The 24529-nt window shown below is 40.4% G+C and overlaps 1 protein-coding gene across 1 annotated transcript; it reads right to left on the bottom strand.

Annotated features, from left to right (window-relative positions):
- Positions 1-7116: 7116 nt before the first annotated feature.
- LOC146614489 (serine/threonine-protein kinase pim-2-like) lies at positions 7117-9635 on the bottom strand. The gene is made up of 9 exons (XM_085376734.1): positions 9563-9635; positions 9282-9461; positions 8849-9037; positions 8489-8583; positions 8356-8403; positions 7826-8047; positions 7564-7744; positions 7298-7474; positions 7117-7208 (listed from the first exon to the last, which is right to left on the bottom strand). Exons 1-9 carry the CDS (start codon positions 9633-9635, stop codon positions 7117-7119), a joined length of 1257 nt encoding a protein of 418 aa, XP_085232860.1.
- Between the last annotated feature and the right edge of the window lie 14894 nt (positions 9636-24529).

Below are 24529 nucleotides of genomic sequence, written 5' to 3'. Positions count from 1 at the left end.
TATGATCAATTGAAATATTTTTTGAGCTGGATTAAGGTGCACATGTGCTTACACAAATACAAAATACATTACTAAAGTAAGATATTTTCTATCATTTGAATTTCTGATTTTTATGTAATCTACTATCCAACCCTGTGAATTACTATCTCCAATTCCATATTTGAAACAATTATGCAATTGCTATTATTGAATAAATATTTTACCAGTGATTTCTGGTTTTCCCCAAAGAAACAGAGAGAGACCCATGTAGACTCACAGAACAGCTTTGTTTGTGATTTCAATTTACCATCCAGAATCTCAGTTTGATAAGACGTTCGTCTGTTGATAGTGTCAATAGTTGGCTTTGTTTGTCTTTTGTCTTATATGTCTTTAGTTTAGCTTTACTTCCTGTCACTAACACAATCAGTTATGCCTGCTTGATCTGTTTCCTTCAAAAGAGGGGAAATATCCCAGAGAAGCGAATGAACAAAGGAGCAAAGAAGCAAACAGCTAAATTTATATAACAATGGAAGTCAAAAGTAGGTGGCCATGGTGGGTAGGGCTTTGATAGTGGCACAGACAGTGGAGGTAGGCAGCAGTTTTCCACTCCAGTGGCAGTGGCAGCCTACAGAAGCTGGGCGACATCAGCAGAAAAAGAAGACTAGTCAGTTGGCTCTATGGCGCCACCTGTTGTCATCTTCTCTCTGCTCTGATTCCCAAATGTGGTCAAACATTAATATATAGTTTTTTTATACACAAGTACTTGGAGAAACAAAGGTTTCTGGGGCAATGTGCTCATTTAAAGGCACACAGGGCTAAGGGCTCAGTTCATTCTGGTAAAAAAAAAAAAAACAACTTTGATTCAAAACCAAAGCTTTTGTCTAATGATATTGGTCTGTTGAAGGCTCACACAAAAAATGCTTCCCAGTTAAGGCCTCAGTTGCACAGACCTAGAGACCAGTTGGCCTGGCAACCCATTGTTTCCATGGAAGATGCTGTCTTCTTGCCAAGTCATCCATGCACCGGTGGTGGAGCCTTGCTGCGGCAATACTGGACACCGGCCGTTAAGAATCCTCGTTTATAGAGCAACAAAGTCCACATTTTAGGAGGCGAGAGCAGAAGGGGGTGGCAGAGCAGGGCAGCCACGAACCAGAAGGTTGGTGGTTCGATCCCAGGCCAAATATCCTTGGGCAAGATACTAACCCCATGTTGCTCTCCGATGCATCCATCGGAGTATGAATGTTAGAAAGAGCACTTAAGCTTGGGTGAATGAATTAGATGTATAAAGCACTTTGAGTGCTCAGACAGAGTAGAAAAGCGCTATATAAGAACCAGTCCATTTACCAGAAGTATTAGAGAACTTCATACATTTTTAGAGAGACTGCTGCGTTTTTTTAACTTTCAGTTTTACCCTCTGTTAAAAGGTGTTTTGTAAAATCTGCAAACTGACAAGAACTGTTTGTGTGAACTGAGCAAGACCATCTTCCATGTATCGCTCTTGCTACAGCATGCCACACATCTATTCACTACTGTATGTGGAGAAATCTCCAAAAGCTTACCCATTTCTCACTACTCCTTTAACATTTTTTATTTACACGTTCTCTTACCAACGTAGCTGCTTGCTGTGTTTCTGATGAATGAGTGTCTTAATCATTCCTGAATCATTTACAAGAATGTCGCAATTAATCTACTGTAAAAGTCAGTGATGTGTTGAAGACTTAATTTTCTCTGCTGGCAAAATACGTAGCAGAAAAAAAAACATTATGGGAAATAAATGGTTGCCCCAGTGTTAAACCCACATAAAACATGTCTGATTTTGAGCACTGAAAAATCAAAGGACGGGGTGATCTGTAAATGTAAATCTATATACAAATGAAGACACCACTTCATTAGGCTACTTTCACAAATATTAAGTCTTCGATGACTCATTGGATTTGAGACATCAGTCTGAGGGTCATAGCTCAGACAGCTCACTTGCATGCTGTGTGCTTTGGACGAGCAGTGAATATCCACGTAAAAAGAATCACAATGTTAATAATAATGGGAGAAGCACAAAACTCACAAGTGTGAAAGTGATAAAGGATGAATGGATCTTAGTGATGGATTTTAAGTGACCTCTAGCTATGACCGTACAATGACTGTAGCATATGTTTAAATGTTCCATATATTCCTCAAGACGGTCAAACAAATCTTGATAAAACGTATAAATATTGCCTGGGTGCCGACATCTATAAAATTCCACAGTGGTATATATTTGTGCAACTGACAGTTTGATTGAACACTTGAGAACTTAAGACTCATGTTTTGTGTTTAGTATTCAGTTTGAGGGGGATTTCAGTTGAACAACCCTTTTTCAGATGAAGTAAAGTAAGTAAGTAAAGTTTATTTATTAAGCACTTTTGATAGACAGGTAGTCACAAAGCGCTGCATACAGATTAAAATAAACAGTACGATAAATAGCAAAATGCACAATATACACAACATAGAGTGTTATGGTTCAAAATATTGGGGATGGAGACAAGAGAAAAACCACAATAACAACACTGGTCCGGTCGGGTCGAGTCAAACGATGATTTTAATGATCACACACGTGGGAGATGGACACTGTATGCAGACAGCCTCAGATCTCAAAATGGTGGAGGATTACTCAAACTCTTATAGCCTCTGGTGCCCCCACCTTATCATAAAAGCCTAAACATTCACATGCTTTTCTCTCACACGGCGCCTAAGCTACGACCTTGGCTCCCCGTTTATCTGCTCCTGCTGAGTTGGGGCAGAAAACTCCAGCATGTTCCGTTCTCTTCTAATCAGACAAATAAGGCGATGACTTTCTGCAAACAATATTTCTTATAACATCATAAAACAATATCATTCATCCACAATAAATCAGCAGTCTAATGTAATGCAAATCAGTTTAACGAATGCAATAGTTATCAGCTTCTTCTAATTCAGGAAAATAATGCAAACTAAAACTACATAATAATTCACAATCTTTAGTTAGGGGTATAACATGTCATAAAATAATATTATAATCTAACAAGAGTTTAAATGTAGATTAAAAATATAAAAATGTAAAAAGCCAAACCAAACGTAGTTGTAGAGGTAGACTGTTCCACAGCCTTGGTGCCACAGACTGAAAGGCTCTGTCCCCTTTCGTCTTCAGACGTGTTCTGGGAGCAACCAACAAACTCTGAGTCTGTGAGCGGAGACGGCGAACAGTAGTGTATTTTGTGAGAAGCTTGGATAAATAATCTGGGGCTTGGCCATTTAGTGCTCTGTACGTTAAAACAAAAATTTTAAAACAAATTCTAAAATCTATTGGGAGCCAATGTAAAGAACATAAAATAGGAGTGATGTGAGCTCGCTTGCTAGAGCGAGTTAGTAGTCTGGCTGCTGCGTTTTGTATAGCTTGGAGTCGAGAAAGAGATGATTTATCCAAGCTGGTAAACAGGGAATTACAATAATCTAAACGCGATGACACAAATGCATGGACAATTTTTTCCAGTTCAGCTAAGGAGACCATATGTCGCAATTTAGAAATATTCCTTAAATGAAAGAAACAGGAACGAGACAGAGATTTTACGTGTGAGTCAAGGCCCAGAGAAGAGTCAAATATTACTCCAAGATTTCAAATATTTGGCTTAGCAGAAGAACAGAAAGGGGCAAGAACCGGACTGATTTTAGAATATAGATCAGGAGGAGCGATGATCATGGTCTCTGTCTTGTTCATGTTTAAAACAAGGTAATTTTAGAAAGCCAGTCAGAAACCTGAGTTAAGCACTGGACTAGGGTGGACAGCCTATCCAGCTGATGAGGCTTAAAGGACATATACAGCTGAATGTCATCGGCATAGAAATGATAAGACAGGTCACTAAAAGACTGAATAATGCCAGCTAAAGGAAGCATATAAAAAGAAAATAATAATGGACCCAAAACTGAACCCTGTTTGATTATTTAACCATGGTGTGCAGGAACTAACAGTGCAATGACTAGTTTTGAAAGGAGCAACCTGATTAAGAATGGCAAGACAGTGTTCATTAAAAGAATTAATAAGGATGTCAACCTCGTCAGAAGAAGGTTTAAAATTAAAAAGAGAAGAAAACTTTAAAATGACAGAGTCATCAATAAAGCGCCTGCGCCTAATAAAACTTTGGGGAAGAGACTCTGAATTGAACAATACATTAAAAAAGACTGACTTATGATCGCTAAAAGAAACATCATTTAAGTTCATGTGGTCAAGGGAAACACCACAGGTGAAGACCAAGTCCAGAGTATGCCCAGCTGTGTGAGTAGGACCTGATACATGTTGAACAAAATTAAAAGAGTCCATAATGCTCAGGAACTCCTTAGTGGTACTATTTGATGAGTCCTCTGCATGAATGTTGAAGTCACCAACAATGATGACCTCGCCCAGTTTAATCGTGGAAGTTAAAAATTCTTGTAGGTCTTTTTTTTTTTTTTTTTTCTGCCTGTCCCATTTGGTTCTTTAGCCATCAGAATTGTTGTCTGAAGACCAACAAGGATACCCAATGGATTTACTTTGCCAAATGGATCATCGTGGCATTGCCGTATTGGTCCATTTGGTCGATCTTTGTTTTTATTATTTATTATATTTTATTTTCAGATGTTACAGACGGGACAGACATGAAAAATTCTTGTAGGTCTGACAGAAAAGCTGCAGCAGACCCAGGTGGACGATAAATTAAAATGCCGTATATGGGCTGTTCTCGTCCAATTTTTATCATAATCATCTCAAAAGAGTTGTAACAGCTTGAGGAGATCATCTGGCATAAGAATGTCTTTTTGAAAATTACCGCTGTTCCACCCCCTCGTCCAGATATCCAAGGCACACAGAGAAATGAACAGTCAGTGGGACACAGCTCTAAAAGATGTGAAACTTCATTCTCACGCTGCCACGTCTCAGAGATAAACATAAAATCAAGCTTCTCCGCACAGAGCAAGTCATTTAAGATATAAGACTTGTTGGCAATTGAGCGCGCATTAATTAACATCCATTTAACGCTGCGACCCACCGGGACAGGGGTAGAGTTTCCAGGAACAGAGTTCGTACTATGCGGTAAGCTGTGCAGCAAAACAGGGTTCCTGCCGCGATGAGGCATTGCTTTCCATACTTTTAGGTGGAAACTTGGGTGGTAAACACAGTGGGTTGTGGGGATTAATCCAGCTCTGACAAGTCTCAGGCGGATCTTACCACTAGCAGCCCAGGAATAAAGCCCCCGAAGATCTGCCTCTTTCCGAAGACGACGGCGCAGGACAACAAAGCCGGCTCTCTTCCCCCGCTTCCTCCGACGAGGCCTCTGAAGCAAAATTGAGCTAACCGGCAAGAGTGGAGGTGAACCGGGTGCTGCGTCGCGCTCAAGCGGTGGTGGGAAAACAACGTCGTATCGTTGACTCTGAAAGTTATCCATAGCAGATTTGATCGCCAGTAACGCATGGCGATCATAAATCCGAAGGGAGATGACATCGGACAAAACTGTAGCAAGAACACTTGCATAACATATAAAGTAAACAAACACACGGACGGAGGCAGCGGCACAGCCAAACACAGGCGCCATCTTGCTTCTTGGGACAACAACAGTAATAAAAAAATCACACAAAATATGACTCTTTTTTTTTTTTAATAGTTGTTAACTTAAAATGGCACCAAATAGTACCCCCAAAGCAAGCCTTTCGGTATGCCAAAATTTCTTCAGCTATTTTCAGGGCAGGGTCGGATGATGATGAGCTACAATAAAATGCATCATGGCCTCACTTCAATTCAATTCAATTTTATTTATATAGCGCCAAATCAGACCTCAATACTTGAAATGTGCAATTCACTTGTATTTTTATTTTTTATTCCTATTTATTCTATTTATCCCCTTCGTATATTTTATTTATATTGTCTCTGTATTTATATATATGTGTGTGTGTGTGTGTATGTATATATATATATATAATATTCTGTAACTCTGTAACTTCTGTCGGTGCTGTGCTTTTTTGGAAATCGAATTTCCCAGAGGAACCCACCCGAGGGATTAATAAAGTTCTATCTAATCTAATCTAATCTAAATCAAAACAAAAGTCGCCTCAAGGCACTTCATAGATACAGAGAAAAACCCAACAATCATATGACCCCCTTTGAGCAAGCACTTTGGCGACAGTGGGAAGGAAAAACTCCCTTTTAACAGGAAGAAACCTCCGGCAGAACCAGGCTCAGGGAGGGGCGGCCATCTGCTGCGACCGGTTGGGGTGAGAGAAGGAAGACAGGATAAAGACATGCTGTGGAAGAGAGACAGAGGTTAATAACAGATATACACTACATTTTCATCAATGACATTTTTCATAAAGCAAGCCTACAAAAGCCTATATGTCATGGTCCTGGGTCATTTTGACCCAGTGTTCTTAGTTTTCCTGTAGTTTTGTATTTTGTTCCTTATGTCCATTGGATTGGTTGGTTTGGTATTTGGATTCCCCCTGTGTCCATGTTTTTATTGTGGTGTTTGTTCTGGTACCGTGTTCCCATCCTTTGTGTTCTGTGTTCTCCTCATCCCCCCATATTCATCCTTCTTCTCTGCCTCTCTCTCTCTGTGCTCATCTCTGTGTACTGTGTTGTGTTTAAGGTCCACATCTTGGTGTCAGTATTTTCAGTTTCGTGTCCTCCCTGCTCGCTAATTGTCTTCAGCTGTGTTCCCCGTGTGTTCCCACTTCCCTCATTACCTTCTGTGTATTTATGTCAGAGTGTCCCTTTGTTCTGTGTTGCGTCGTCCCTCTAGGTTGTGTGCATTTACCGTGTCTTCCCAGCGCCTCAGCTTTAGTTGCTCCCAGGTTAGTTATTGTATGGCTTCTTATGTTCCTGTTAATAAAGACCTGCCTTTGAGGTCATCACCGTGTGTCTAGAGCTGTGCATTTGGGTCCTCTCTTGCCTTCACACAGCTGCCACTTGACACTATATTTAGATGAAGGTCAGATGGAGGTCTCAGACTGCTTACTGCTGGATTGGAAAAGAAAACACCAAAAAAGAGCCACGTGACAGCAACTGCAACATTGCTACTAAATTTGAAAAGTGACTTGTTGATGACTTGTGATGTGTTGGAGCTTTTGCTCCATAACCTTTTAGTTCATGGTGCGCAGAAATCATTTGAGCCACATGTGATTCCGAAGATCCTCCAGGGTGAAGCGGTCCTTGTAGTGCTTCCTCAGACACCCCGTCAAAAAATCCCTGCATTCTTTACAGAAATGAAATACTCTTGTTAAAGTTATCCACAAAGTTATTTCACCTTTCTTATATCAACAGCCCTTTTGGCAGAAATCTTACTGTTTGAAATGTCAGCTAAAATCGGTGGGTTTTGGTTGATGATCTTGTAGTCGCAGTCAAATGGTAACTTGTTGTGTAACAGCTGGTACATCACAACACCCAGCTGCCAGGCTGTAGTATATTCTGCAGAGCAGAAGCCGTACATGAACCACTCTGGACTATTGTAGATCCTGGTTCCTAAAACACAAAGATAAGAAGAATTAATGGGGAGGGAACATGATGTGGAGACGGTTAATGACAGCACAACGCTGTGGCTGAAAACATACCTGCGTTCCTCCTGAACCTTTGTCCCGGAGTAAACGTGACTCCACAGCCAAAATCGATGTATCGCACTCGGGGTTCCTCCGAAGATGTTTCAATTAGAATGTTGTGTGGTTTAATATCTCGGTGGAAAACCCCCTTGTTATCCATCGTAATGGCTGCGTCAACTAGTTGCTTCATTATGACCTAAAAGAAAGGAAGCCATATTTGGAGCACAGGACATTCTCTATGAAAAACTGCTGTAAGCTCCAAATGCTCGTCACTTACCTTAACATGTGTCTCTGACAGAGGTTTATCTGTAGTTTTGAGGTAATTGTCTAAGTCCATGCAATTTTCTGGTTTCTCAAAAACCATAATAAGCTCATCTTCCAGATCAAACCAGTCAAGTAGAAGTGGGGTTATACTGCTTTCCGTATCGTGTGGTCCAGCCCCAACTTGTATCAGTAGCGCCACCTCCAGGGGAACATCAGTACTTTTCCCATTCCAATCCTTCAGAAGGAAAGTTACTTCAGGTCAGTATTCAGAATTTCAACAAAAGTAGCTATCAGCGTACAGACAGTTTTGAAATAGTCACAAAATGACCTGATTTTTAAAAAGCATTCTTTCCACTGAAACATGTCAGTTTAAACAATAAGGTGACCCACTGTTCATAGAATTCGACCATATTTCCTGACGATTTCACACACAACTGTGAGACCAGTCTGGTTCATGCACGGAGGAAATACGTGCCTTATGCTTGATGCCTGAGAAGGCCTGAAATAATATAAATACCTGCTGGAATAAGAAAAGACGCTTACCATTGTTGTGCGCGCAAGTCTGCGCTGTTGAACATGTTTGATTGCCACCTGCATTAAAGACATTTTCTGGGTTAGAGAAGTACAAACAGGAATAAACTGAAGATCTGTGAAATGCAAATGTAAGAAGCCATACTGGAAAACTGTCTTTTATGCGTATTCCAGAAAACACGGTGGCAAAGCCTCCATGACCCAGCACCTCCAGCTCTTGATATTTTTCCAGGAAGTCTTCTGCAGACACACAGGAAAAACATACAGGTTATGACTTGTTACACAGAAAACAGCTGGCACAGTCCTATAGAGCTTTGCTATAACATTTCTATTAATTGGTAAATAGCAGCTACATTTTAGCAGATTAGTAGGTAGGTAACGTCACTACTGCCCAGAGTGTCTCTTATTGTCGATTGGTCCCACAGGAATCAAACCCAATCTCAAACCCCAGGACAAATTCTAAAGGATCTTGTGATCCAGCTCAGAAATATTGCCATTATCTTACCTTTTCTGTCAGTGCCGGATATCCTCGGTGAGTCACATGTTTCAGAGGGTTCCTGGGTGGGACTCTCCTCTGGGCTCGTTGTCCTGCTTTTTTTGCTGGATGGTCCCTCAGATTCGTCACTAGTGCTCTTCCGTTTGTTGCTCCTCTTAATTATACTAGAGTCGCTTGAAGGCACTATGAGAAGGCCAACTAAAATGGAAAAAGTAGTTTGACTTTAAGCATTTTCAGTCCAACTCTGTGTCAACTGCTTTCTACTGACTTTCTAAGGTCTGGCAATCGTGCATTAAAGCAATAACTGCACACTGAAAATCAACACAAAGAAGGCTAAATGAACCAACTACAAAGTTAAAGACCGTTAAGTACACAGTTAAAGTCACAAAATAAACTACATAGCCAAGATAATGTCACAGCTAAAACAGGTCTTATCACTTACATTTCAAACTGGATTCCCCAGAAACAAAGTGGCTGGGACCCGGTTTTGGACCTCCACTGCTTTTGCTTTTTTTGGGGGATTTGTCCAGTCTTTCAGGTAAGTCCCTTCTCTTTCTTCCCTCTATTCTTCCATCTGGAGTCATCTTCACCAGTGTGGAGATGCAAGGCTCTGTTTGGTGTCCTGAAATCAACAAAAGATGATTTTGTTTAAGTCAAATTCAGTTGCCTCAAATAAAAACCCAGAAGCATGCATAATTACCATATGAATCCCATTTGACTTACCTAGAGGGTTATTCAGATCCACAGGACGTGGTGCAGTATAAGTTGGCCAAGACTTTGACATTGTGTGATTCATTTAGGTTAATTTAGTTTCAGGATTTCACTCTTCACTCTGCAAAGATGCAATGAGCTGTGTGTGAGAACTATGATCTTTAGTGTCTTATAACAATGTCTTATAACAACGAGGTGATGACATCACAAGATTTTGGAATTCTTGGTTTCCATAGCTACAGAACATCAGCCTGGGCTAGGCAGTAGTTTCTGGTGAAGGCAAAGTTCTGTAAAGATTTATTTAGGGGTGCAATATTGCAAAAACTGTAGTGCAGCTGCATAAATGCATGTTTATAGAGGGCTGCTTCAAGGTGGGAACTGTGCTTCTACAACAAAGGCCATAAAACTAGTTAGGAACAAGCAATGGATATTATAGATAATATTGTAGCTATTATACCAACAAGAAGGACTCTCTTTGGGCAGCATTTACTTGTAAGGCAGTAGTGAAGGCTAATGGATAGCTTTGCAGGCTAAAAGCTAACAGCACAGGTTAAGTCAAAATTCACTTGATTTCAGTTTTATTTACAGCACCAAATCACAAAAACAGTTGCCTAAAGGTGCTGGAATGTGTTGACTGATCTATAAATCGTATCTGTGCGCATTATTGTGACTAGTTACTCACTAAATGTATGAGCAGTATTGGATGTAATGCATAATAAAATTATGCGTTACTGTGATGAGGTTATATTTTTCAAGGTTCAAAGGCTATAGAAAGAAAGCACGTGTAGCCCAGTGAATTTGAACTTCCACAGTTATTCTTTTTCCTTTCCTGCCTAATGTATTTTCTTATAATTTCTCAATAATTTATTTGCTCTGTTTTACCTAACCTCCGACTGTCTTGGTGAGTGTTGTGGAAGTTAGTATTGTTAGCTGATGTAACAAGCATGGTACCTGCTTCCCAACTCTATCGGTGTGGGTTTTTTTTCTTTTTTTCTTTAACCGCTGGTTGTTCATATTTATGTTCCACTTGTATACCTCATCTGTTTGTATGTTGTATACTCACTGATTGTTCAATAAAGTTCTTGTTAAAAATACACACATATATATATATATTAGGGGTGCAACGATACACAAAATTCACGGTTCGGTTCGATACTTTGGTGTCACGGTTCGAAATTTTTTCAATACAAAAGAAATGTTCATGCCTTTTTAATTTGTCATTTATTAAAATTATGAATATATATTTTAACTCAAAAGTACAGTTTTTAAATTTAACCCTAACCCTTGTGCGTGTTTTTTATTTTGACAGCGAATGCGCACCTGCGGACCACTTATGTGCAGCCCTGGTTATTTAGCTCATCATATCGCAGCCACAGAAATTCTTTTGTCCATGAAACCATAAAGCTGCACTTTCTTTTTGCCTTATAGTCTGATTTGTCATAACTTCTCCGTTTTGTGGTAAGCTTTTCTTTGGCTGTCACTTCTTCACCCTGACCTGTCTTATTTGGCTCAGCAGAACTAAAATATATATCCTGCTGCTTTTACACACGCACTCACATAACGCTCAGCGATTCTCTGCGCGATCAACCTCTCACATGTTTAAGCTGCAGGAGATTTCACTTGTCATGTTTGCGTAGTAAGCTAACGATTGATAAGACGATGTCAGAGGAATTGGTGCACAAATTATCATCACTCACCAATCAGTGCTGTCGCTCTCTATACACAGTTCGTGCGATTGCAAAGTGAAAGCAAAAAACAAGCGCAAATTCAAACGCGATTTCAATATGTCACATATTGACAGTATATAAGTATTGTCTTGAGCACTGTTAGTGCCAACATATATAAATGGCAAAATAAAATAAAAATACTTCATGAATATCTCATAATTGTATATATTTGTGCATTTGAGCTGAGCATTGAGCGGGGACTTTTCACAATCGATCGATTATGATCAATGACAGTGAACCTGAGCACCTCCCCTACCTTTGGTGTGCGCTCACGCAGCTTGTAGAAAAAGTTTAGTGTGGAAGAAGTGGAGAAGGTGGAGCTGAAAAGCTGACATAAAACAATTAAAACTAAAAATGGGTGCAGCAAAATGTGTCGATTTAACCGCCATGTTAGCTGTCAGTGCTGCTGCACCAGCAGCAAGCAGTAACAACTAGTGACAACCAGTGAGAACCAGCAACAACCGGTAACCAAGCCTCACAGTCAAATATTGTTTGAAACAGATACTTGGATTTCAAATAATTTAGAACTGATACTACCTTTTATGTGATGCTCCTCTTCTATCCAAATCACCTGAAAGGCAACAAAAAAGATTCTCTATCCCTGGTGATTGCTGCAACCAGCAGCACAGCAGTGAAAAAAAAAGCAGTGATCATTTGTATGTAAACAACACATGAGTTATTGGATGTGATCGCTACAGGTTATCACATCCAATATGGCAACAGCTCTTGAGCAATGTGTGCATGACATGACAAAGGTTAATAAGAGGCCTAACATTGTAGAGGGAAGCCAAAGTGTTTGAGGAGAACTCGGAAAGACACAGGCCATCACCATGGACTCAACCAAAAAGGATGAATGCATGTTGTGTGCATGCTGCATACCTATGTGTTCAAAGTAAAACGTGTGTACTGAACAGAGCATTTGCCATCCAGAAGCATTTATTGTATTTGTAATCATGCTTTTGTATCATATTTTATGAAGTCTTGTAATATGTCTGCTAACACTGACAGGTTTGAAACACCAACATCATTGTTTATGTCAATATAAAAATGTCACCAGTCATTTACAGCTGATTACAATGTGAGACTGACACAAAAACCTCTGAATCAGTAAGAATTCCCTTAAAATCTGAGCTCTTTTTTATTCCTATTGAAACAGCTTAATCCATAACTCCATTTTAGTATAGTATAAGTCCACTGGGGCAATGGGGCGTCTTGTAATCAGAAGGTTGCCGGTTTGAGCCCCGGCTCCGGCAGTCTCAGTCGTTGTGTCCTTGGGCAAGCCACTTCACACTTCACCCGTTGCCTACTGGTGGTGGTCAGAGGGCCTGGTAGCGCCAGTGTCTGGCAGCCTTGCCTCTGTCAGTGCGTTATTATAGCCACAGCCGCCCTGGGGAAGTGTGTGAATGACTGAATGTAGTGTAAAGCGCTTTGGGGTCCTTAGGGACTAAGTAAAGCGCTATACAAATACAGGCCCTTTACCATTTTATTGTAAGCTGCTGGACAATAAAATCAAGTTATTAATCCATGTATTAATTTAGACCCAACATGCCGAAATTGTGTGCTTTCAGTTCATTTCATTTCAATTTATATAGCCCCAGTTCACAAGTACAGTCTTCCCAGTTTGAACGACAAAATGTGGTGCTGGAGATGCCTTTTACATCTATTACAGAAAACAGATGCATAGCAGAGGAATAAACAGGCCCAGCAATGGAAACAGACTCACAGCACAGCATCTGTTTAGCAAATCTCTTTTGTATATGTTTTGATACTAGACAATTATGAGGCAATTATTCACTTAAATACCTATTTTGCACAAAGGATGTTTAGTAATGAAATGTAATTAAGGTTCACAGTGTGTGGGAGTCTGTTCATTGTGAAGTTGACATTAAAACACATCTAAAAGGTTAGAGGGAAAAAGAGGGTAGAGGTGTGGCTTACATTCTCCTCAGGAGTTCCTCCTCATCTATCCTGCCATGTATCAACAGTTGAGGCTGGTGGCAGAGTGATGGAGGGAATATTTTCTTGGCACACGTTGGGCCACTTACTAAGAGCTGTGAATCATTTAAATGCAACAGCCTACCTGAAAACTAAACTTCATGCATTTATCAACCATCTCCTAACAATAGTTAACATCCATCCATCCATCCATCTTCAACCGCTTATCCGAGGCCGGGTCGCGGGGGCAGCAGCCTAAGCAAAGAGGCCCAGACCTCCCTCTCCCCAGCCACCTCCTCCAGCTTATCCGGGGGAATACCAAGGCGTTCCCAGGCCAGCCGAGAGATATAATCTCTCCAGCGTGTCCTGGGTCTTCCCCGGGGCCTCCTCCCGGTGGGACATGCCTGGAACACCTCACCCAGGAGGCGCCCAGGGGGCATCCTTGTCAGATGCCCGAACCACCTCAGCTGACTCCTTTCGATGTGGAGCAGCAGCGGCTCTACTCTGAGCCCCTCCCGGATGGCCGAACTTCTCACCCTATCTCTAAGGGAGAGGCCAGCCACCCTTCGGAGGAAGCTCATTTCCGCAGCTTGTATCCGCGATCTCGTTCTTTCGGTCACTACCCACAGCTCGTGGCCATAGGTGAGGGTAGGGACGTAGATCGACCGGTAAATTGAGAGCTTCGCTTTTACACTCAGCTCCCTCTTCACCACGACGGACCGGTGCAGCGTCCGCATTACAGCAGCTGCAGCCCCAATCCGTCTGTCAATCTCCGGCTCCCTTCTCCCATCACTCGCGAACAAGACCCCGAGATACTTGAACTCCTCCACTTGGGGCAGGAATAACAATAGTTAACATCACAGTTTAATTAGCCCCTCTGTTATAAAGCATGCATACACTACTGTTGTTAAAGTTGGACAGATTCCAGGTTAACTGGGTCTACCTTGTGATCCAAAGCCTAACTTTATTTATACAGTACACATTTTCCGTATAAAGTGAATTTAAGTTGCAAATATTCATTCAATCAGTTGACACTCAATCGATTAAAAATAAGGGCATTTGGAAAAAAGTTATGATTGCTAGGAAGTAGATTACTTTTACTTTACGTCTTGTGGAAAAAGTGTCTGAGCCTCAGCTGTGCAACAATTTGTTTGTTGGCAAGTGTCTTGTAAATTAGTGCAGTGATGGAGTGGCAATATAAATTATGTTTAGGAAGCCAAAGTAAAAAGTGGTGGTCAAAGAAAGAATGGGGGAAAGAGAGCAGGATGAGAGATCAACCAGGGCTTTAGATTTGAGCAGTGATGGCAATGACCTGCTGAGTGCATGACCTAAAAGATGAAGTTCTGACGAGTGCGTAGTTTGTCTGCATTTTTGTAAAGGACTGAAACATTTTTAATGTTTGTATATTGAAAACATGTACACTCACCGTAATCTGTGTAATATATCTATAAGCTGATCCCTTGGAAATGAATACTGAATGTTGAATTATATTGTTTTTGAAAGGATTTTATCCTGGATGTGCAGCTGAAAAATCTGCAGGAACTATGTGATACCAGCTTGTCTCTGTTCTACAACCAGCTCTACAGAAAAACACATTATTTTTACAGACACAGTCATCTGATGCTTGGTCGTGATCTCATTTTGGAATATTTTTTCCAATGTGCATCTCAATACATATAATGATATGATTTATATCAAGCAAATTATGCCATCATATATGAGAAAACTCTAAAATTATGTTTGATTTTGACTCACTTGACTCATATATAATAAAATGGTAAATTGTTGAAAATCAGCAGCATTGGTCTATAATTGCAGCATAAATGCAGCAGGCAAAAGACAATCTTGGCATTAGGCTGAGAGGAGGCTTGTTAAAAGATTTAAAATATTAAAGAAATAGAGTCATGTTTGTGGTAAATGAGCAGTTTCCCCATCTGTAAAGCATATGTCCTCACAGCAACGCTAAATGTCGAAGTAATGGACTGAGACAAGCCCATTTTAAAAAACGCATTGAAAGGAAAGTAACTTGAAAGTAATCACACTTTACAAAAGTGGTATATTTATTTAATGCAATACAGTACAGTGCCTCTGTACTGCCAGCACACATTTATCATCATAGTACAGACACAGAAAGAAAGCATGGAAAAGCAGGCACACATTTACATAGAAAACAAAACAACAAATTCATCAAGTGAACACCAAGTTTTGTCATACTCTCCTCCATTTATACAGAAGTATTGGGTCCACGGTCACTGAGCTCCACATGCCAACCCTGGGGACGGCAGAACTTTGTTTTGGAGTTTGACAGAAGTGTGCGAGTCGGTGCAGGTGTCCTGGACTTGCTTTGGCTTTTTAATTTTTAATTTGGGCTCTTGCTGGCTTACTAGAGAGACTGCAGTCCTTCACCTCCTCCTCATCCTCCTCCTTTTCCATCTACACATCTCTGCTGGCACTGCCAGACCTAAACATTTCTCTTTTATGGTAGATGTATATATGTGCACATGCATCTTATAAGGGTCAAATGAGTTCAGTAAAGGTCATTAAACCTCAGTTTTTCAAGGATAAAAGACTTCTCTTATCATATTTCTGCAGTTCCACACATCTAATTTATTCACCTTCTGTCTCCTTCGTAGAGGGTAATAAGGTGATATATGTTTTTCTTTACCTTGATTCTGTATAACACAAACACAGCTACATACTCTTTAAGAGTAAACAGCCTTACTTTTAATGGGCACCGCAGCAGTTATAAGGTGTCAGGTATAAACTCATAAATCGTCCAGGATGCACTGCACCATTTTAGCGTTTGAACTGTGCTGCAGGTCACATTCTTATTAGCTTTGTCTTTTTCTTCTTCTCCATTTATAATGCAGTAGTTAGTTTAATTTGGTACCTTTAGAAGTTTTAACAGGCTCTCATACATGAACATGTATCTTGAAAAACATGTCAGGAAGTTTATATGCGCAATGTCCTTTCACTTTTCACATCCACAGACTGATAGTTGAAGTCAGCTTTAATGGGAACCTCCAATTCCAATGAGGCCGAATGACTTCACATATCTCAGGGAAGAGCACAGATGTAATTTGAGGCTTCGCAAAACCTCACAGACAGCCAGTGAGGGTTATTAGAATGATGACTATCTCTGATTTAGACTATTCATCACAGGACCAGAGTTTTAGCTGTGAAGAGGTCAGTGCATCAGTCAGGAGGGCATGTTGTCCTTATTACTGCATCTAAACTTATTCCCACAAACTCTTCATGTCTAACATAACATCTACACTGAAAAGAAGTTCAGAATTGCAGACAATATTATACTGCCAGACACTTTCTCACAAAGATGCTGGGAGAGGAGATTCCAATCTGCAGCTTTCTACTGGGAGAAATGGTTTCCGTATGTGTTGATCTTACTTTATTTATTTAATTGGTCATCCTCAAAACTATTGAAATAATTTCAATAAGGATATATCATTTAGAGCAGGGGTGTCAAACTCAAATACACAGTGGGCCAAAATTCAAAACAGGAACAAAGTCGCGGGCTAACGTTAATATTTATTGAAATATATTTATTCCTCCAGATATAAGAATGAATCTTTTCTTATGGACTCAAACACATTTTGCTGAAAAACTGAATATGGAACAAGCAAAGCTTAATACTAAACAATATATATATTAGCTGCATAATACCAGTAGGCCAGCTCTAATAGTAATTTGGTATGGCTTCGCAGGCCAAATGCAATTAGGCTGCCGGCCAAATTTGGCCCACGGGCCAGAGTTTGACACCTACGATTTAGAGAAAGTGACTGGTGATTAGACTCTAATGACCCATATCACAGAACAGGATCCTCCTTACTGAACTTACACATATGCTTCATAACTGGCGTTACTGAGCTAATAACTACTGCTGGGTTCCAGTGGCAGAGTGAGGAAGTCTGAGCCAGAGGTGGAGCCCAGCAATCAGAGAGTAAATTCAGAAGGTGGGGGGGACTGTCGAACAGATGATGAACAGAAGGACTAGATGAAATATGGCTGCCTGGAGTGTTTTAAAAGGCACCTATAAATAAACTGTAATATTGCTATTATTGTTATTACTGTGATAAGACGCAGCTTTTGAGGCTCTGCTACTGGTCAGTTGTGCTGATGTAAAGCAAAACCTCAATGCATCTCCAGTCCTTCAGCAAAGAGTCAAGCATGTGCACACAACACACACACAGAACTGAAATAGAGAGAAGATGGAGAGAAAAGGACCAAAAAGTGCCAACAGGTCAAGCTAACCATGAATATGACACGGTGGAATCATATTGGGTTGCAGAGGGTGATGTGACACAGAAGTAGAGATTGTGATCATATCTTACTCCTCAAACAAATTAAAGAAACACATTGTGAATGTTAGAAATCATAGGGGAGAAAATCTGTATTGATATGGACTCGGTAATGTGTGAAGTACAAAAGGATCTCTCATTGTTTGATGGAAATTAAAATTATCAACAGAGATTGACAGACCACGTGACTTTCACGCATTGCATGCCGGGTACTAGTGGCAAAACAATCAAAGCAATGCATCAAACGCAAGCATTTGCAGCACCACAAAACGTTCATTCTCCGGTTCCAATACCTTCTTGTTTTTTCTTTGCCCCCCAAAAAAGGTATGTACAAAACGAAGGAGAACAATGCCGGTCCGTACAAAGACAGACTTGATGAAAAGTCAAAGAAAAGATATGAGGAAAAAAATCAAACGAGTGAAAGGGTTAGACCCTTACGAGCACACAGAGGGACAAAATACGTTAGCGTGCTGCCCAACTTTCACCACGCTCATATTTATAATTACACGGTTCTTGGAGTGAGCGCATACACTCATGAAGTTTAGTAACGTCAGGTCACTGCAACAAGCCCAGGTACAGTTTACCGACGGATGGGTGCAGGACCTTGAAATGCACCGTGTAGAACGAAAGACCATCGTACGTATCATAAGTTTACCAGTCTCACAAATCATCTTCATAAATACACATTCGTTAACCATTTATTAATATAACCTTTGAGCTCAACGGTAATTAATTAGTAGTGGAAATAATTTCTGGTTCGCATTACAGAAATGTAGCAGTGACAATAATACTGTATGCTGTAATCGTACTGGACAATTAGTGATACAAAACAACTGTTTTATCCTGTGAATAAAAGTATATGTTTTTGTCAGTGTACCATAATAACAGAAGTGAAACGCAATATTGTGTCAGGACAATTCACTATTTATGCACAATAAATAAAGGAGCATAGCGCGACAATTTCTGTTCAGCGCCAGACTTGCTTGTAACCTATATCACCAATTATGTTATGAAAAATGACGTATTAACTACTACAAAACTCTGACCTTTGTGGAAATGCTTGGAGCAGACTAACCTGTGAGCTGGAGTGTTCTGGGACGTTATATTTGGTCTTTGAATGGCTGCAATCCAGGCCACCCGTCGCCTCTTTGTTACTTCGGAAACATGGCTCGAACAATTTCTCTTCAACGACGTAATCCGATAACAACCGATCTCTTTACCCATCGGCTTCCCGTGGCTGTCATGCGACCGGCTATTGCAGTTAATAATACAACAGCTTCTTGCCATTTTTTGTGTTTCTTTTTATCGCTGTGTAACTGATTTCAATTGAAAGCCTGCGTGCGCTGGTACCGCTTGCCACGCTTTCCCAGAATCCTTTGCTGTTTTTACCCCTGAATGACATCACATTTTCAATCTCTACTGAAAGAGGGATGAATTCAAAGACACACAGGAAATCAAAGTAGAAAAAAAATAAGACAGGCTAGTTCATTTTGCCAAAATTTCATTACAGCATCTCAAAATAGTACTCAGTGTGGCCCCCACATTCATGTATGCCGGTGCAGATGGTCTGGTCAAAGGCATTTACACTGATGGCCTTTTGGAGGTACTTTTGTTTAATTTTATATTTTATATGTATATATAATTTTAGAAACTATATACTTCAATGTACTAAATTATAATCATACTATACTGTGATTTAAAAAGTGTTTATTCATTTTATGAGCAGTATTTTTGGTGTCTGCCTGCTATATGAACCCAGACAGATGAGTATATAAAGTGTAACCCTACTGGTTGGCAGCCATACAGCTACTTTGGCAAGAACTAGTTCAAGCATTAGATAAGGAGAACAAAGGGCAAATTTGCTTCTTTACTATATAGGCATGCCCAGTGTTTTTTGTGCAGCTTTGCCTCATTAGGCAAAGCATTTAGAAAGCATTTACTTTTAAAGTGTGCAAGGTTTGCAGTTTGACTCTGCACCAGACTTCTCAAGTAAACCTTTTCTAAGCTTTTTGATACGTTCCATGTTTGATAAACCCAGGGGTTCCCTGACCTTCAGCTCATAATACATATATGTGTCCATAGAACTGATGTGAACCTTTCAACAAACTTTACAACAACCAACAAAAGACTCAAAAATGTCTGTTACTGGAAATGCTCATGGATGTGGAGCTCTAGATTGAAACTGACATGCCTTGGTACCTTAATTAACATTGTCAGCTAAAGCACCAATGACTAAAAGTAAAAAGTATCAGGAAAGCATCTTTATTCACATACCCATTCAAAATTTTTTTTTAGCAACACTACAAAATGCTAATATTTTCTTACAGTACTATTTCCCTTAAGTGGTATATCTCTTTTTGGGAAAGTCTCTGTAGGCTTTTTAATAGGAAGAGACTCCTGCTTCCTCTGAGCATTTTAATGCAAGAGACAAACTGAGATAATTGTTTTTAGACTTGCAAATTCCACAGATGTATCCATTATCATTTAATAGACTGTTCCCAAACTGTTTCTTCGAGGCTTTCAGTTATCTCATCAGCACCCTCAAAAATAAAGGGCAGAATCACAGAGCCCTGCTTTGGTGTACCTATGGAAAATATGCAGAGTGTCTGGAAGCACAAATCCCAAGCAAGTTTAATTCCCATGAAGGTTATGGAGCCTCAATCACATGTTTGTTAGCAACACAAGTTCCAAGGATAGCAATGATTTCATTTATCCTGAATTGTGAGACGATTCCAATTAATGACGACACTGAACCCTTAAAGTGACACACAAACTAGAATAATCAGTGGATTTTAACAGTTTGTTTACTAATATTTTTATTACTAGTACCATTAAACTTGCAGGAAGTGTAGTTTCTTATTACAGAAGAAGATCATTTTTGTGGACTTAGGCTGTACCAATGAAGCTGTAACTGTTGTTATGGAACCGGCAACACACCCAGTGAGCTTGATTTGAAGTGGGTTTAATCAACACATTGCAATGTGGAGAGAGCATCCTAGTGAAACACTGGGATGCTCTCTGAATTGTGGCCACCACCCTTACATCTTATATACGCAGACACAGACGCTCTTAAACAAAAAACATTCCACAGCAGATCAATTATTGGCAGATCCTTAACTGTTCAATCAAAGAAAAGCTCCAACCAACCGTCACCTCATCTGCAACAGGATGTCCAGAGCCCTCAAGAGGAAAATGAGTCTGCTGTGAAGGTGAAATAAAACTTGGCCCTCACTTGTGATCACATTCCACATGCATACAAACTGGTGACAGGAGTGCTCTTACTATACTAGAGTGAGAAAGTGACATTACTATAACTAATGTGATATGATTAAATATGCGATTAATACATGAGAAAAGAAATCTGCCACCACACTGTTCAACATAGATAATATGAAGTGGATCTTCATAAACTAAATGTAACATTCAGGGAGAAAAAATGTGCACAAACAGGAAAACAGGGAGGATACCAGGTTTTCATTCTTTATATTATGAGGAAAACTGTTCTTCTAGAAAGATCATCAGTTGCCACCCTTCTGGCCTATCAGTAAATTACCTTGGATGGAGGAACTCACTAAAGAAGCTTGTGTGCCAAAATATTTGGGTTCCCTATAAAAAGTGAGAAAACTGCCATAAACAACAGAAAGAGAAAATCCCAGAAGAACCCACCAGCTGTTTACAGCTCATGTGAGGTTGCAGAGGTAGCAGAACAAGTGGTGCGTCCATGCAAACCACAGTGGACGTTGACATACAGTGGGGCAAAAAAGTATTTAGTCAGCCACCGATTGTGCAAGTTCCCCCACCTAAAATGATGACAGAGGTCAGTAATTTGCACCAGAGGTACACTTCAACTGTGAGAGACAGAATGTGAAAAAAAAATCCATGAATCCACATGGTAGGATTTGTAAAGAATTTATTCGTAAATCAGGGTGGAAAATAAGTATTTGGTCAATAACAAAAATACAACTCAATACTTTGTAACATAACCTTTGTTGGCAATAACAGAGGTCAAACGTTTACTATAGGTCTTTACCAGGTTTGCACACACAGTAGCTGGTATTTTGGCCCATTCCTCCATGCAGATCTTCTCGAGAGCAGTGATGTTTTGGGGCTGTCGCCGAGCAACACGGACTTTCAACTCCCGCCACAGATTTTCTATGGGGTTGAGGTCTGGAGACTGGCTAGGCCACTCCAGGACTTTCAAATGCTTCTTACGGAGCCACTCCTTTGTTGCCCGGGCGGTGTGTTTTGGATCATTGTCATGTTGGAAGACCCAGCCTCGTTTCATCTTCAAAGTTCTCACTGATGGAAGGAGGTTTTGGCTCAAAATCTCACGATACATGGCCCCATTCATTCTGTCCTTAACACGGATCAGTCGTCCTGTCCCCTTGGCAGAAAAACAGCCCCATAGCATGATGTTTCCACCCCCATGCTTCACAGTAGGTATGGTGTTCTTGGGATGCAACTCAGTATTCTTCTTCCTCCAAACACGACGAGTTGAGTTTAAACCAAAAAGTTCTACTTTGGTTTCATCTGACCACATGACATTCTCCCAATCCTCTGCTGTATCATCCATGTGCTCTCTGGCAAACTTCAGACGGGCCTGGACATGCACTGGCTTCAGCAGCGGAACACGTCTGGCACTGCGGGATTTGATTCCCTGCCGTTGTAGTGTGTTACTGATGGTGACCTTTGTTACTTTGGTCCCAGCTCTCTGCAGGTCATTCACCAGGTCCCCCCGTGTGGTTCTGGGATCTTTGCTCACCGTTCTCATGATCATTTTGACCCCACGGGATGAGATCTTGCGTGGAGCCCCAGATCGAGGGAGATTATCAGTGGTCTTGTATGTCTTCCATTTTCTGATGATTGCTCCCACAGTTGATTTTTTCACACCAAGCTGCTTGCCTATTGTAGATTCACTCTTCCCAGTCTGGTGCAGGTCTACAATACTTTTCCTGGTGTCCTTCGAAAGCTCTTTGGTCTTGGCCATGGCGGAGTTTGGAGTCTGACTGTTTGAGGCTGTGGACAGGTGTCTTTTATACAGATGATGAGTTCAAACAGGTGCCATTCATACAGGTAACGAGTGGGGGACAGAAAAGCTTCTTACAGAAGACGTTACAGGTCTGTGAGAGCCAGAGATTTTCCTTGTTTGAGGTGACCAAATACTTATTTTCCACCCTAATTTACAAATAAATTCTTTACAAATCCTACCATGTGAATTCATGGATTTTTCTTTCACATTCTGTCTCTCACAGTTGAAGTGTACCTCTGGTGCAAATTACTGACGTCTGTCATCATTTTAAGTAGGGGAACTTGCACAATCGGTGGCTCACTAAATACTCTTTTGCCCCACTGTATGTGACTGTCAGCTTTTAAACATATTCAACTTTCATCCTCAGTGCATTTCATAACTAGTGAGACAGTAAATGCCTGGTATATGCAAAGAAACATACCCCAGTTATATAACACCATGCTGGAAAAATAAATATTTTGGATTTACAAAGTGAGGCTCATTGGGCTACTGCCCATTACTCTTTTCTTCCAAGAATACTTAAAACAGTTGACAATTAACAATAAAAAAGAATCTGACCTGATGCTGACATGGATACTTTTGCAGGTTTTATTAGTCTGCCATGAAGCTCATTTATCTACCATGTTACTAAAATGAGTCGGGTTTGTCCAGGAATTTAGGGAAAGGTTCATTCAAACCACAAACAAATAACCATGTGGTGAAAAGGGCATTACAAAGACGTCGAAAACAAACCAGCCAGAGGAAATGTGCTTGTGCTTAAAAAAAAACATGGCAAAATATACTACGGGTAAACTTGAATCAAAACTGACTTCATAATATATGCATCATGAGAGAACTGCTATTAAAGAGGATATCTGATCTTGATTCTACCAAGAGAAAGGTCAAGGTTTAGCTGCGACGACTGTACAAAATCATTTTGTCCTGCATTGCTGTGGACTCCTCACTCAATACTTCCCCTTTCTCAGGTCCATGTGCCTCTGCTGAAGTTCCTGATTTTCTTCCTCCTGTGCCACCACCACATCTTCACCAGCGTACACCCATCCAGGAAAAACATTCAGACCACCGTTTCACCACGATGTCTGGATCACCTTGGTGTTGTCACATAAGGTACAATCAGTGTTACTCCTGCCTCTGTATCACATACATACAGCCTGTATGCCATCTTGCTTCAGTTTAGTTTGTCCACCCTCAGTTTAAAACTGGATTTGTGTCAACTCAATTTATAGATTTTCTGATTTTACAAAGCAACTTTATCCTCATTGACAGAAAACATTCTGGGCAGAATACAGTCAAAAATCTCAACTCACTGCACATTTCTCCCGCTGTCATTCAATTTTGCCACACTTTAGGACACTCACAGAAAATGCAGAATACTGTACACTACAGACAGATTAATAATGAAATAATGAAAGTTATTATTTTTAATTCAATTCAATTCAATTTTATTTATATAGCGCCAAATCACAACAATAGTCGCCTCAAAGTGCTTTATGTTGTACAGTAGATCGTACAATAATACATACAGAGAAAAACCCAACAATCATATGACCCCCTATGAGCAAGCACTTTGGCGACAGTGGGAAGGAAAAACTCCCTTTTAACAGGAAGAATACTCCGGCAGAACCAGGCTCAGGGAGGGGCGGGGCCATCTGCTGCGACCGGTTGGGGTGAGAGAAGGAAGACAGGATAAAAGACATGCTGTGGAAGAGAGACAGAGGTTAATAACAGATATGATTCAATGCAGAGAGGTCTGTTAATACATAGTGAGTGAGAAAGGTGACTGGAAAGGAAAAACTCAATGCATTATGGGAATCCCCGGCAGCCTACGTCTATTGCAGCATAACTAAGGGAGGATTCAGGGTCACCTGGTCCAGCCCTAACTATATGCTTTAGAAACAAGGAAAGTTTTAAGCCTAATCTTGAAAGTAGAGATAGTGTCTGTCTCCCGAATCCAAACTGGAAGCTGGTTCCA

Source organism: Diplotaxodon limnothrissa, linkage group LG17 (assembly GCF_057381915.1).
Source record: "Diplotaxodon limnothrissa isolate DT_005_m linkage group LG17, D_limnothrissa_male_GT1.1, whole genome shotgun sequence".
Classification (NCBI taxonomy): Eukaryota; Metazoa; Chordata; class Actinopteri; order Cichliformes; family Cichlidae; genus Diplotaxodon; species Diplotaxodon limnothrissa.
This window is presented reverse-complemented; position numbering and strand designations above follow the sequence as displayed.